This window comes from Montipora capricornis, chromosome 3 (genome assembly GCF_036669925.1).
Source record: "Montipora capricornis isolate CH-2021 chromosome 3, ASM3666992v2, whole genome shotgun sequence".
NCBI classification, from domain to species: Eukaryota; Metazoa; Cnidaria; class Anthozoa; order Scleractinia; family Acroporidae; genus Montipora; species Montipora capricornis.
In genome coordinates, this window is record NC_090885.1 from 14,872,258 (window position 1) to 14,887,257 (window position 15,000).

General features: G+C 37.6%; 1 protein-coding gene across 3 annotated transcripts in view; it reads left to right on the forward strand.

Annotated features, from left to right (window-relative positions):
• Nucleotides 1-1,025: 1,025 nt before the first annotated feature.
• The window catches only part of LOC138042337 (transcriptional enhancer factor TEF-1-like), a 25,370-nt gene continuing 11,395 nt past the window's right edge, over nucleotides 1,026-15,000 (forward strand). The window contains exons 1-6 of one of the 3 annotated variants that reach the window (XM_068888194.1): nucleotides 1,026-1,150; nucleotides 1,241-1,340; nucleotides 6,165-6,487; nucleotides 8,529-8,593; nucleotides 10,798-10,860; nucleotides 14,639-14,785. In XM_068888194.1, coding sequence (XP_068744295.1) covers nucleotides 6,316-6,487; nucleotides 8,529-8,593; nucleotides 10,798-10,860; nucleotides 14,639-14,785 — 447 coding nt within the window. In that variant the 5' untranslated portion in view covers nucleotides 1,026-1,150; nucleotides 1,241-1,340; nucleotides 6,165-6,315. Of the gene's footprint in view, nucleotides 1,151-1,240; nucleotides 1,341-5,620; nucleotides 6,059-6,164; nucleotides 6,488-8,528; nucleotides 8,594-10,797; nucleotides 10,861-10,896; nucleotides 10,960-14,638; nucleotides 14,786-15,000 lie in introns of those variants that run through there. The other 2 variants (XM_068888193.1, XM_068888195.1) reach the window with 2 other exon arrangements.

A 15,000-nucleotide genomic window follows, 5' to 3' on the forward strand; every position in this document is an offset into this window, starting at 1 on the left:
AAAAGAACAGAGTCGAGGTTCAGGGGAATAATTTGCATTTTCCTTTGATTTGAACAATACAAATGCTAATTATTCCCCTGAACCTCGACTCTGTTCTTTTGTTGCTGCACAATTCGAAACTAGTCTCTGTACGGCTTTTTCCCAGGCTTCACGCGTCAATCCTTTTCGCTGGCGTCACTGGATGAGCGGCCACGTGACTCAAAACGGATTGTCCGCGGTGAAAGCAGAGGCCTAGGAACTAGACAAGTTGTCTCCCAGCAGGTTGTCACACGTGCGTAGGGTCTAATTAAAGGGGCTAGGTCACGCTATTTTAGGTAATTTTGTTTAATTTTTTTAATTATGAGCTCTAAACGTCAAATTGGCAGAGCAAGAGTCTTTCATTTGCAAAATCACGGCTTTTCACGGATTTTCCAGCTGTGTAACTGACATTTTGATATATACTGATATAAATTTGAAAAAAGGTCGGCCGAAGTTTTTTAAATTTACCCAAATTCAATCCATTTCAATCCTCTCCAGTTTTGTCCATCCATGTGCCTTCTTGGCTTCCCTGTGTTTTGTTAGAGTTCTTCCAGTATAGTTTTGAACAGTTATTTTGATATTTTAGTTAACTCTATGACCATTCGATCAGTGCTGAAATTGGCTAAAATTCAATTGCGTGACCTAGCCCCGTTAAGCTATGCTATATAAAATGACAAGATATTACATTTTTTAACCGAAGTAATATGATTACGTAATTCAAAATATATTGCCAAATTTGGAGGTAAAATTTCAAGGTAAAAGATCCATCATCCTATTGATATTTCTTTTAAAACGATTAACGGAAATAAAACAAACTTTGACTCTAGTGCACGGTTGAGTAAATAAGCGGATAAGCACTTTCAAGAATTAGACCGCAAAATCAAGAAGTCTATGTCGTTCTTAACATTCCCTTCCAGCTAAGGTCAACAGCTCAGGAATGTCTGGATGTCTTACGGTTTAAAAAGAAAATGACTGGAATGTAAGACATCAGACAATTAGAAGGAGTGCAATTACGCAAGACGAAAGCGCGAGTCTCTTTTATACTTGAAAGTTTAGTTGGGTGCAGGTCGTGGATTACCGGTAAAAGAGAAATTTAGGATCGCATGCATTTACAGCACTGAAACAGCAAACGGTAAGTTGAAATGGAGTTGAAATTTGCGTTTTTCCAAAACTTTAAAGAAAAATGTGTGATTTGGTTTCACTTCTTGTCTGTTATGTGCAGATTTCAAGTAACTTCACAGTTCTAAGAGAGAAGTTCGAAAAAGGCAAAGAACCGGCCACACTGCGAGCAGAGCCTCTCTGAACTACAGTTTGCCGTTCACGTAAGCACTATAAAATCTTTGTATTATTTCAGGCGTTGAACGCATCCGCGAGAGGTGATCGTAAGAAAATTTTAGTAACGTTTCGAGGTTAAGACCCTTCCGTTTTTTGTTGTCGCAAGACCAAGCTTGGAGCTACAGGCCGCAGGAGAGAACCACTGATCATCCAGTGAAACCAGCTGTCATAAACGCTAAAGCGCGCGACGATTGAGTAATGCATTCGATTTTTAAAGAAATACGATAAAATTTTGAAGAAATAGTGACCAAAACAAATACAACAAAATTTATGTTTCAGATTTGTCTTCGCTTTCATATTGTTTCATTACAAAAGCGTAGCAGGATCATGTAGACAACAGCAAATCATTTTCTTCGCCTACTCCAAGACACAAGGGAAAACTTCATTGAAAAAATGGCGCTTGCTTCATGTACTGAAAAAAAAACGATGATCTTAAAAATAAAAAAAAAAAGCCAAAAGACCAAAAAAAAACCAACAAGACAAACACAACGGTACTTGCATATAATCTCGACAGTTAACTCAACGAATCCTTCACGGCCCAAAAACCATAAAATACACTTAAAAAATTGAAATCCAACCAGCCACTTCCCGATTTTCCCCAAGACTACTATATTTGTTTACTCTTCCATAAAACTACCACATTGAGCTATCGATTTTAATTGCAAACAGACCTAAACCATAACCACTTTAGAGTTAATATGATTTCAATGTGCCTGTTAACTAAAAACAGAGTTCCAAAAATAGACGGAGTGACATATGGAAGCATTTAGCAAAGAATCATTTTGTCTTTCTGGATTAAAAGTCTTCGCAGCTTATTATTCTCCGACAGAAAATTAGAGGATCTTCTCAGTCAGTCTATCTGTAAAGGTAACTTTAATTCCGGCAATGGACATCATTGTAGAACTTCAACTGAATCTTCAATAGAATCTGCAATAAAACGGTTTTCTGTCTTTTCAGTGAGGTTTGAGATTGTTTTAGTTTTGCTGCGGATTACTGCTGATCGACATGAAATAAAATAGCGTGACTTTGCTCGCCGCGGAGCACGTGTGTTTTCCCGCGCTCTGAGGCACCGGCTGCATAAATTTCGTCTATGATTGGTTCATACGCTGTCCGAACAAAACCTCTGTATTCCAAGATAACCCTCTGTTCTCGGATGCATCTACAAGGGATGCCATTCTTTTTTATACCGTCGAGTTAAGGATTCGGAACAAATTTGATATTTACATTTTTTACCTTCACTTGACCCCGAGAGGAAACTCGCATGAGAGGAATTCTGTTTTGGAAGAAATCAGATCTGATTAGCGTAAATGTTTTGCATGATACAAATAATTGAAGTGCTGCGCAGCTGAACATTCTTGTATCGGCTTATGATGTTTGGAGTGGTCAATTATAGCTGCATTTTTGTGTCCTTTTCGTGTCTTTTGCTCTCCTCAATACAATCTATTTCTTGCCAGTGTTGTCGTAGCACAGCCAAAAGAGATACCCAGAACGATTTTACCCCATTTTGCTGGTTTTTTCCGTTTTTCTGTATCAGCGAGTTTCTTTTTGTTGTATAATCTCTGTACTTGTATGTATCGCTACAATCTTGGGCAAAATAGATAGGAAATTTGTACCCCCTCTCACCCCCCCCCCCCAAGTAAGGATGGGAAAATGGCGCGTTTTGTCTTTTGCGCGGCTTACATCCTTGATTTGGGGGGGGGGGGGAGAATGGGGGTTTGCTGTTCCATTTTATTCTGTCCAAGATTTGTAGGGTGGCAAGGATGATGCAGTCTACAGTACATTCTACAATTTGAATAAAAATCACTAAAATACAATATATATATATATATATATAATTAGAAATTCTCGCTGTTTCTAGGAGACAGGCCTTCTGTAGCGTTCCGAAGTTCCGATTAATTTGCAGACACTATACGAGGCGAGCTGTGCCGAAAAACAGAAAGCATTGCAGTAGTCTGCAACATCAAAAGTTTCATTGTCCAACAACTCTGTCTGTCTCGATTAATTTGTAGACAAAGTAAGACGCGAGCTTTGCTGAAAATCTACTGAAAACATTGAAGTAATCTGCGCCCCGAAATTAAAGTATCACTGTCCAACACAAAGAAATTTTCAAAGCAAGACTTGCTCGTCCTTGTCCTTAATAAAATAATCAATACGCAAAAAAGTGTGTCACTGAGACTAATACAGCGTAAATTTGGGTGGAATGACCTCGTCTTTTCGCGTCTAGACAACTAGCACAGCCATGATAACTAACGCAATAGGCACTGAAACTATTTTGTTTCATGGCACACTGGAGCAACACGTATATCTCGACTTTAAATGCAATAAAAACCTTAGAACCAATACATTGGCTAATTACCATTTCTCAGCTCTTATGCTGTGGGTACTCAACATTTCATTTCTGTCTGGAAACCTTTCAGAGCTGAAGTGCTAGATCAAAATGACTCTATATACAAACATTCAAAGACGGGATTTTTTTTCTTTTCTACCACAAGATAAAATGTTCCTTCAACATAAAATCAGCTGCAATGAATATATTACATCAATGGTCTTTAATTGTGTTTGGTCTTAAAATATGAAACGAACAAAATCATAAATTACTTCATTTCAGCAGAAAGATTAACAATTCATGTTATAGAGAATTTCTGACAACCGGCTATTAGTTGAATTTTCTCTGATTCCTAATCTCTGATTTCCCGTTTCCTCCATGTTTCATGGCGAATGAGAAATTTATCCAGACCCAATCAAGAGGACAGTCAAAATCGAACCTATAATTGAAGATTTGGGTGTTTTAATATCACCCAACTAGTCGAACAGAAAAGGCAATAACAAAGTTAGCATATGCAAGTTGAAGAAATATTTATTTGGGAATAAAACCAAAAAAAGCGTCACGCTTTTCGCTACTCGAGGACTATTACTAATAGTCCTCTAGTAGCGTAGCCAATTAAAATGCAGGATTTGCATTAGTCCACTACTTAGGTGATACTAAATATAGATATAGAGACACTTAAAAGTAACGCCCAGTTCTGGTTTCACCTGCTTGTTTCAGACCATACTTTGTGCGTGTTTGAAAATAATGTTTCTCCATTGTAGTTAGACTAACTTTATCCGTTTTTCCAAACATAAAGACCAAACATCTTCAAAGTCACAGGCTGAATTGGATCAAACTTACAAGGTCGTTAAAATTGAACACAACAATGATTGCTATTCTCATGCAGGTGGTCACAGTCTTAGCTTTTAATTTAGGGACAAATTACGCGCAAGATAGCAACAAGTCTAACAACGACTGTCGGAGGCACTGTTCTCCCTCAGATTACGCTATGCCGGCGGGCTTCTCATCAGTTAATATATTTTTAATAAACACACAGATATTATTATTAGTACTTGCAATGACAAAGAATCGAATAATAGTTTAACAAACCTTTCACCAAGATTTATTCCTTGCCTAACTGATATTTATCACTGTCGAGTCAAATAGGACGGACAACTAGTTAAAGAGGCTCTGGAAAAGATATGCCCCACTGACCGATATGCGCTTGAACTGAAGTCTATTTCAAAATACTAGGTATCGCCCGATGTGAAGGAATCCGGAATCCAGCAAATGTTAGGCTTTGGAATCCGGAATCCAGAGCGTGGAATCTACAACTTTCGATGGAATCCAGGACCATTTCGGCGGAACCCGTAAATCCACGACTCGGGATTCGGGATCCCTTATTCGGGATCCGGAATCCACGAGCTGGGATATCTGGAATCCGAGGGGCACCTGGATTTCTTTTAATAGGGCGACAGGTGTTTCCATTCAACACTTGGCTTTTGACTAAGACCACGACTTCAGTATTTAACGTTTTCTTGTAATCCCACTGAAAAAGCTAGACAACAATCAGTGCCGAAGAAGTTAGTGCAACAAAAAATTTGTCTCGGATTCGGCGAAAATGCCACTGATATAAAAGCAAAAATTCGATTTTAAAGACTTATCTAGGCCAATGAAACTAACATAGCGAGAATAACAAAATAAAGAGCGTATTATCCTGTGTTCATACTAAATAATTCAAAGCGACACACTGGATAATAGACCGTTTTTTTATGACCAACGCTCGCTTGTTAAGAATTTTTGTAAATACTAAACTAAAGGTAAGCAATTTTTGCCATTGTTTCGGTAGTATCTGTTATCTAAATGGGTGTGTTGGCGAGAGCCAATTAGAATTGAGCTGACTCTAAAATATGCGAAGAATGACGTATTGAATAAATTATCCTGCCCGGACGAAACACTCATACAACTGTGCTGAGAAATTTGGGTTGGATCAGACTTAAAATTCGTCGACAATGGCCGAAGGAATCCATAACTTCTTTATTTGACGCGATAAGCGGCGACGAAAATATGCTTTGCAGGTTTAAGTATAATTTGAAGACCCTCGTTTGAAAGAAAACATTCTTAGAATTCTATCCCCGTGTTTGGTAAAAGACTGTTGCGAGTTTCGAATTCTTCTTGGGACAGCGGGTGACGAAAGCTAATGTCATCAACCCCCCTCTAAGGAGAAATAGCGCAAGTCTTTTGTGGGAGCGCCGATCATAGTTTTTGTCATTCCTTAAATTCTTTGTTAGCCTCCGTTTTCAGTAGAGCAAGAGGCGACTTGACTTTTCCAGGTGATTTCCAAAGGAGGGAGAAAGTAGCATCGGTTTCATCGTTTTCAGACTTGCGCGAATTTTGGTAGGTGGCTCGCAAGTTTAAAGCGTTATAATTGTGTGTCGTCGATTTTCACATTGAAATGTTCCATAGGCTAGTTGAATCGTTCGAATTTTTCTCATTTTTCCAGAGTTGTGCTTCCGGAACGACTGATCAAGACAACATTAACAACTCTACTAGGCGACGATAAACACAACTGGGAGATTCCTTCCAGCTAATATCAGTTGAGTAAAGCTTGTTGCCATCAAACCGCCAAGATTTCGGACCACGAGGACCTCGAAATGGCCAACTCGGTCGACGAGGGCACTCCAACGAAAAGCCCCGTCGACATGGCAAACGATGCTGAAGGTGTTTGGTCGCCTGACATCGAGCAGTCTTTCCAAGAAGCCTTAGCCATCTACCCACCATGTGGTCGTCGAAAGATCATTCTCTCCGATGAAGGAAAGATGTACGGTAAGTCAATCGGTGAACAGTGAAGCATCGTTGTCGGATTTTGACTAATTATTACCGAAATTTCCAACTTATTTGAAGACCGCATGCAACCCGGAAACCTCAACGATTTTCCCAGTTGGTCGTAAAAATGAGTCATCATATTTGGAAACATTTTCATTTGACAAAACTCTTCCTTTAACTAGGGGAAATCAAAAGTTAGAAATACTTACCTCTTTGAAGGCAGAGAAAGGACAGCCGATTTGGTTTGTTTGTATTAGCTGAGCACCACTGGTAATAACTACGTTATTTCATTCTCCATTCCAGCTGTATTTCTTGAGTTCGTGGAAATGTTAGCATTCCTTAATCCTTGTTGATTTTCGATTAACATTTTAAAAATCAACCCTTTTTCCGCGCTACTAATGTCACGAGTGCATTGGCATAACTCAGTTACGCGCGTAATGAACGCGACTCGTGCTCAATTGTTCGAAATATGTCGGCTATGCTGTTAACCCTTTTCCGCAGGTTGGACATCGCACTTGTCTCTCGCTAATTTTGTGGTGGTTAAAAGATTTAGCTTATAAATGTTTCAGTGCACTGAACGGGACAAAAGGGTTGTAGAAATGATCGAATTCGAGTAATTGAAATACTGAATCAAGATTTTCCTCTTTCAGTACACATACAGTACGTTGATTTTTACTGGCTTCTAGAATGTTCTTAGGTCAAGTAATCCGAAATGCCAAGTTATCGAAGTTCGTCTTTGTTTTGTCAACTTTGTTTGAGTCTTGATGTGTGCAAACGGGTTTTTTTCCTTGAAGGATACTGTTTTCGAAATTTTCTTACCATGACAAAGGCCTTGTGTGTATTATTTAGATTTATTACTTTACCACATGGGAGTTTTTGTCTCCAAGTATTGGACATGAACATTTGAATGGAATATAGTTTAATATAAGCAAATAGTCAATGTAATTTTTCAAAAATAAAAATACTCAAAATTTAACTTCTTTGCTGTCGTCGCGTTTTTAGCTGCCTCTTTTTTCAATGCAACTCCTGAAGACCATGATGAAAATTGACATCCCAACTGCATTGCTGGATTCCTCATGCACTGTCGCGACATTTTGAGATTTACATATGTTTATTCAACAATAGTTTGTATTTGCACTCAAGAGCTAAAGAATTGAACTTGTGTTACCCAGCAACAATAAAAGGCAATTTATGACATGGAGTGATCATTTTCCATGGATACTGGAAAATGTTAATATTATTGTCACCTGAAAATAAATTTGCATTTTTCTGCAAACCGGCCGTTTGATAGGCTTTTGAAAATCATACGTATTGACTTTTATTTTTTTTAATTGAAAGAATAAAGGAACTTTTTCTGTAAGGCACAGGAAATAACTCTATTCAGTACAGTTTCTGGTTTTCAAGAGTGCTTTAAGGCACATTAGTAAAACATCGAAAATGCAAAGATCACTTTTGTTTGATGGTCAACACAATGTGGCAAAAACTAACTTCTTTAAACAGCTATTTTATTGCACAAGTCATTTATTGCTTTTTTGACAGTAGATGGCTTCAGAAAGAGTTTCGTGCAGACTTATATGCATTGGGTGGACGTATTAAAGTTTTTGTGTTTAACTCTTATTAAGTCGATAAAACATATTTTGGCTAATCCTTTCATTCCAGTTTCACTTGAAATTGTGAAAAAAAATTGATGTACATGTAGAACCCATTAGAATGTGATGATGTCCCTGGAATTTGTCGAATTTTTACCAATAACCATTAAGAATGCCCTGACAGGTTCCTTTTTGAAGCAAGCTAAATCCCTAAATCCTTCAAAACTGTCCAAAATATAAATCTGAGACAAAATTATGGTCAAATCCCAAGTTGGCATTAGGATCATAGAATTACGTCCCCTCTCAACCCTGTGAAGGTCAGTTTTGGCTGTAAAAACAAGATGTACAATTATACAACCCTTGATTGATTTCTATGGCTTCATAGACAAGCAGATCCTTCTCTTAAGCTGTGGAGGGATTGGTCATATTTTGTTTTGTCTTCATCTTTTCAGGTCGAAATGAATTGATTGCTCGATACATAAAATTAAGAACTGGAAAAACAAGAACAAGAAAACAGGTACGCAACAACAAGGCAATACACATGATCACAATCCCATGAGCAAATTAAACATGCAGACCCTGGAAGGAAACGTTTTGACCAACAGTTCAAAATTTTACTTAGGCAATACTTATTTGTGGTAACAGTATGGGCAGGTGACAGTAGATTGATATGATCCATTAACCTCTGTTGCTACATGTACAGGGACTGATTTCAGCTCAGTCAGTGTTCAATAAGGGGCACAATAGTTATCATTAATTTGCAGACTGGATTGCGATTTGATCTAAATGCATTCCTGCAACAGTACCTTTGAATGCTTTGATAAAATTTCAATGATATGAATCTTTTTTCACTTTGCTAAGGTGAAGAGAATACAAGATAGGTCAAGATAGTATTTTAGCCTGGAAGTCATTGTTCTTTTTTAATGTTTATTCATCTTAGTTTTCCATGTGAAAACATGTTTTGAACATGTGTGGCCGTAAACCAAAAATTAGTATTTTGGCTTGAACGATGATTTGTAGTAATGCTCTTCACCTAAAACTTCATACTAAATAGCAAGTCATTCTTTCTGAAAATTGGTTTCAAGTGTTTTTAAGGGCCTGTGTATAGTTAAGCATACTTGATACCATGTCAGGGACCACCTGTTTGATAACATTCAGACAAAACAAGATGGCTGCTTAGCTATAATTTTGAGATATGGTAATTCATAAATACATGTATGTATTCCGTTGGCAAAAGGTCCTTTAGTTTTTGATTAAAAAGCAAGCCACTTTTGATCATTTTTAGTCTCTTTAAAGAAATATAGAACTTGGGCAACTGTTTCTAGTGTTCAAAGTAACGGCAAGATTCAAAAGCAGTAAAAGTAGCAAAAAAGTGTTCTGAAGAATTTCAGTTAAAAATTATCCTTGCAATTACAGGCGAGTTCACATTACTTTGTGGCGCCATGCTGTGAAGTTCTTTAGGAAATTGGATACATGTAGTAGCCTATTGCGTGGTGAATTAGCAACCAAATTGCAAAAATTCTATTGAACTTCCTAACATCTACCAGATCGAGCTTCGCAACTTCTCCTAATGATCCCTTTGCTGTCTGAGCTGTCCACGACGTCTTAAGCAAGTGGTTTGAGGATTCAACACCATTCAAAATAGTGCTGTAGTTAAAATTTACTGAGAAAGACAAATTAATAGAGATGCTGTCAATCCGGATCAGTTTGTATGTACATGTACACGATCGAAATTTGAAGAGAAAAAGACAGGTAGAGATCTTTGCTCGGAAGTCACCGTGTCTGAAATTGAGGTTTTTATGGAAAATTTATGTGGAGAACTGGGTGGTGCTTTTGCTCACCCTTAGTTTAATCAAAATTTTAAAATGAATGGTAAGTACTCCAAAATTTGGATTATTTGCAGACAAAACCAATTGCCTGTTCATGACTTACAGCTGTAACTTGAAGCTTTGGACAGCACATTGTCAAGTAAACAACATTGTTTTCGATTAGCTTTAAATTTTTTTATTTCTGCCAGTTCATACTTGGCCTCTATTGTGTACGAAACTCCTTGTAAAAGACAGTTGTCTGTTCTCGCCAACTCCCTGTATGTACAAACCGATCAAGAATATTTACATTTTGTCTTCCTGGGTCAATTTTAACTATGGTGCTGTAAAGTAGAAGTTGGGAAGTTCATTTCAAAGTTCTCCATTTCGTTGTCTTATTCGCTGCGTAATTGGCTACTTCGTAACTGGCCTAGTACTCCATTTCCTAAAGAACTTTGCAACATGGTGCGGTAAAGTAATGTGAAATCGACTGTAAAGTCGTTGTCTGTATAAAATCTGGAACACCAGCTGTGATTGACATTTTTAAGGATTATTTCAAGCCAAAACACATACAGTAGGTTTTGGGACTGAAAAATAACTGACAGCTACATGTAGGTAGCTGTCATGAACTTTTTTGATTAATACATTTTTATTATTTTTGATTGTATGTAACTCAATTAATTTAATTTAAATCTAATGACAGATAATAAAATTATTGATGTACTTTGTTAGTTGGGGTTCTTAAGTTAATTCATCTTATAGCTGCTGTGAATTTGAATTGGTCAAAGAAAATTGATTATGGAAAAACGTTTTCTCATGGAATCTCGTCAGCTCGTCTAAGAATTAAAACCTACTTTGGTGGAGTCTTAAGGCCATTTCAAAGTAAGGTGATTTTAGGATTTTATTTCTTGTTTAGGTTTCCAGTCACATTCAAGTCTTAGCAAGGAAAAAGGCAAGGGAGATTCAAGGGAAACTTAAGGTTGGTTAATTTGCTTACTGTACTTGTGTTCAATAGGTTTCAAGTCACATGCAAGTGTTAGCCAAAAGAAAACCCAGGGAAATTCATGCAAAAATTAAGGTAATTTAATGCAATTTTTTATAAAATTTTTAATGATTGTTAACAACTATTCACTGAAGTTGAGGGAGGCAGTAGTGGTGGATGTTCATGGCCCAGTAAATATCCACCACTAGCCACTGACACTGAAGTGAATACATGTAGTTGTTTTTAGTATACTAAAACAGATACCACACAAATAAGTTGCTCACAGTGGAATAGCAAAGGTTATTTGGAGTTTGATGGCTTGAAATTGTAACCACTTAAGTCACATTTGTGACTGAATTTTTTTCCCTTTGCGACTAAAATATCTGGAGAAGTCACAAATTTGCGTCTTGTTTTCACCTTCGCTCTTTTGAAACGAAAGGGCTAGCAGTTGCCACTTTGCTGCCCTTTTTGCTGCAGGCGGCCCAGACATGGAGGGTAGAAAATTTAAGGATTTGCATGGGAATCTGGATAACAAACTGAAAAAGATATTTACATGCAATAGCTCTGAATAAAAAAGCCATACTTTATTATTGTGGTGACTTTCTCGCTTCTTGTGTGGTTATTTGCCTGACTTCTCAACTTCCCTGGTCAACCGTTCGCTTGAGCCGCCATACAGTGAGAGCAAATAAGTGAACAGTTGACCACTGTGTCCAAATTTGTTGTAAGCGAGCCTGGAAGGATTTTGAATTACTGAATATTTATCGCTGTTCCTCAGCAATGGACATTCGCTGGACCGTCACTGATGCCTGAAAATTGTGATTTTATTGGCAAGATTGAATTACTTTCCAGCCTTTCCTTTATTATTTTGTGTACGAGTGACAACCCGGGAAGTTGAGAAGTCGCTTAAAGCACATTCAGTCAGGCAAATAACCACACAAGAACAAGAAAGTCACCACAACATTAAAGTACGGCATTTTTATTGAGAACTTTTGTGTGTAAATAATTATATCTTTTTCAGTTTGTTATCAAGACTCCCATACAAATCCTTATAATATTTTACCCTCCGAGTCTGGGCCACCTGTGTTTTTGCTAAAATAAATGAAGAAATGACAAAATTATTTTGTTTCTCGCCTTGAGTCTTCTTTTAATCGGAAGATGCAATGTAGCATAATTTCGCTACAATGTTACGTTCACAACTCCATCCTTCAATCTCCTTCGATATCATTCGCCATTTTCAGTGGTTTCTTTCAAAACAAGTATTGTGGGCTCATATTTTGTTTTGCTACACCGCTGACAACACAATGCAGCATGACAAATTTGCAACTAAAATTAATTTTCGTATCTTGTCGCTAAATTGTGACTGGTACTTTTAGTTAATTTCAAGCCCTGCGATCAGCACTATCCAATGTTTTAGTAATATTTACTTGTATTTGTAAGTGGGAGCCCTTTAATGTCTACCCTGGTAAATAATAATTAAAAGGATTTATCTGTCAGTGACTCGGATATGCTAGCACAGGCAGACAACCCTAAGGATGCGAGAGCCTGCGACGTCACGTTATTTTGACACAGTTGTAATGACCGATTCAACTGATCAAGGAAAATTTACCATTAAGACTTCAAATCGCGATGTTTCTTTTTGAAAATTCATTTTATAGACAGCCAGATACATGTAATTAAAGTTCACTCACCTACTATTTTCTGCGTTGTCCTGAGTGATTTGACACTGATAGACAACGCGTGCAACTTCCAAGACCGCTCTTGGCCGAGTGCCTCCAGAATTTCGCAGAATTTCTTCCACTTCCAAAGGTCGCTCACCTCCCAGCCTTAAGCTCGTAGAAAGTCGATAATTTTGATAGCATCATGCCAAAAATCATCCCATTTACAAGGCTATGCAACCTCAAAATCCTGCTGGGTTTTCAAGCTTTGCTCAGGTTTTTGTTATCACCAGATGATGGACAGAAGTCATGCATCATTGGAATTTGATCAATCAAATTAACCAATCACAAAGCACAGATTTTCCCCAAGAGGGACAAAATTATAAATCTGCGCTTTTTGATTGGTTAATTTGTGATTTGGAGCTTTTATAGAACATTTTCCTTGATCGGTTGAATCGGCTGTTACAACTGTCTCAAAATAACGTGACATCACACGCTCTTGCATCCTTAGGGTTGTCTGCCTGTGATGCTAGTAAAAGTTCTGAGTTTTCCTTTGCATGAGTCAACCTAATGACGAGCATCCGATTTCCAGTTCGGATTCTATACACGTACCACTGAGCTTAGGAGACCTGGCTCCCATGAGTCTCGTATACATGTAGCTCCTCAGTGGTAGAGTATCTAAATGTACAGTAGTAACTAGCAGTAGTCAAGGATCAATGAGGTGCATTCAATTCGCGTTTTATCATTAACATGAGGCATTTGAAAGTAGTTTTATATTTTGGCTAGCCTGTGTACAGCCACCCACTCTCCACAAAAAAAAAATTGGAAAGGAGCGTCTGTGATTTGCCATTGATAATCGTGTTCCGGAAAAATTTTGCATACATTATTAAGTGATCTACGCTGACCAAAATTTGCGTGGCTCATATTTCTTTGGAGCTAAATTCTCAAAATGGTGGTCAATGAGGTAGATTTCAAAAGTGCATTGAAGAGCATCTCCGACAGTTTTAAGATACCTTGGCTTTATAGGATAGAAGCACTCTTTAAAGGAAAGGATGTATTTGCAAGTCTTTCAACCGGGTACGGCTCTGATCTTCAGAGCAGCACAGATCGTTGCAGATGAGCTGTTATTTTCCTCGATATGTCCACATCTCAAAAAGGGCAACACACTTTGTAGATTGTTCTTGAGAAAGGCTAGGCTGGTCTGAGAAAGGCATTGGGATTACATTGACTGGTAAGGGATAGTGGGAGATGTTTTTGAGTGGACAATCTTTTGAATAGTGCTATATATATTCATCACCTTGTGAAGATTCGTCAGGAGCGCTGACAACAATTCCTACAAATGTATGTAGAATTGATAACAATTCCGCGTATGCTTTAAAAGAAAAACCTCTTTGAACATCAAAAAGATTTTTATTCTTATTTTTTACTGTGAGCAAAGTACACACTAACTCACCGTAAAATTTCTGATGGTGGTTCGGTGTTGATGTGGAGAAATAAAAATAAAAGCCAATCAAAACTTGTTGTTTCATTGACTTAGTGATTGATGGTTAATAACCAATCAAATCATTTTCCACACTTTTCAGGGAAAATCATGTGGTATTGAACACGATTATCAATGCTAAATCACAGACGCTCCTTTCCGATTTATTGTTTGTGGAGAGTGGGCGGCTGTACACAGGCTATATTTTGGGCCGAACAATTTTTTTGTGCCCTTATTTAGTAATGAAGGTATCCCATATAAGTATTTAGACTGTTATCTTGTTGCTAATAATTTTATATAAAATAACTGTAGTTTCAGTGTTTTTTTATTTTAACATTGGTGCTACATTATGCTGCAATTTTGCCCCTTATACACTAAAATTGAAGGGAAAATCCACAGCGAGAAACAAATTATTTTTTCATTTCTTTATTAACTTTAGCAAGAGTAGCTGCAAAGTGGCAACTGCTATCCCCTTTGTTTTCAGATAGTGAATTAGGTGAAAGCTAGATGCAAACTTGTGACTTCTCCAGTTATTGCAAGTACATGTATTGGTGGCAATTTTGACCCTGCAGAAGGTCATAGGTTTGATTCCTGCAAAGGATACAGTAACTATATTTTTATACCTGTATCATTTGTCTAGGACCAAGCAGCTCGTGATAAAGCACTACAGACCATGGCATCGATGTCGTCCGCTCAGATTGTATCAGCATCAGTACTTCACAACAAGGCGTTGCAAGCACAAGGAATGCCTCCTGGTACTTATAACAATGAAAACCAGGGCTACCAGGTGAGCAACAGATGAGGTTACAGTGTGCATTTACTTGTAGGTAAATATTAAAAGTCACTTTATTTTTAAGCTTTTTTGGTGTAGCAAAAGTGCTCTTTTTTCACTAAACCTTTTGCTGCTTGTGTTTTGATTTCCCCATTGATGAGTACAAATTATGTCTGGCTTAAGAGGGGTTAAAGGTTGGGTCATAGTTGTTGATTGGACCTAGATGATTG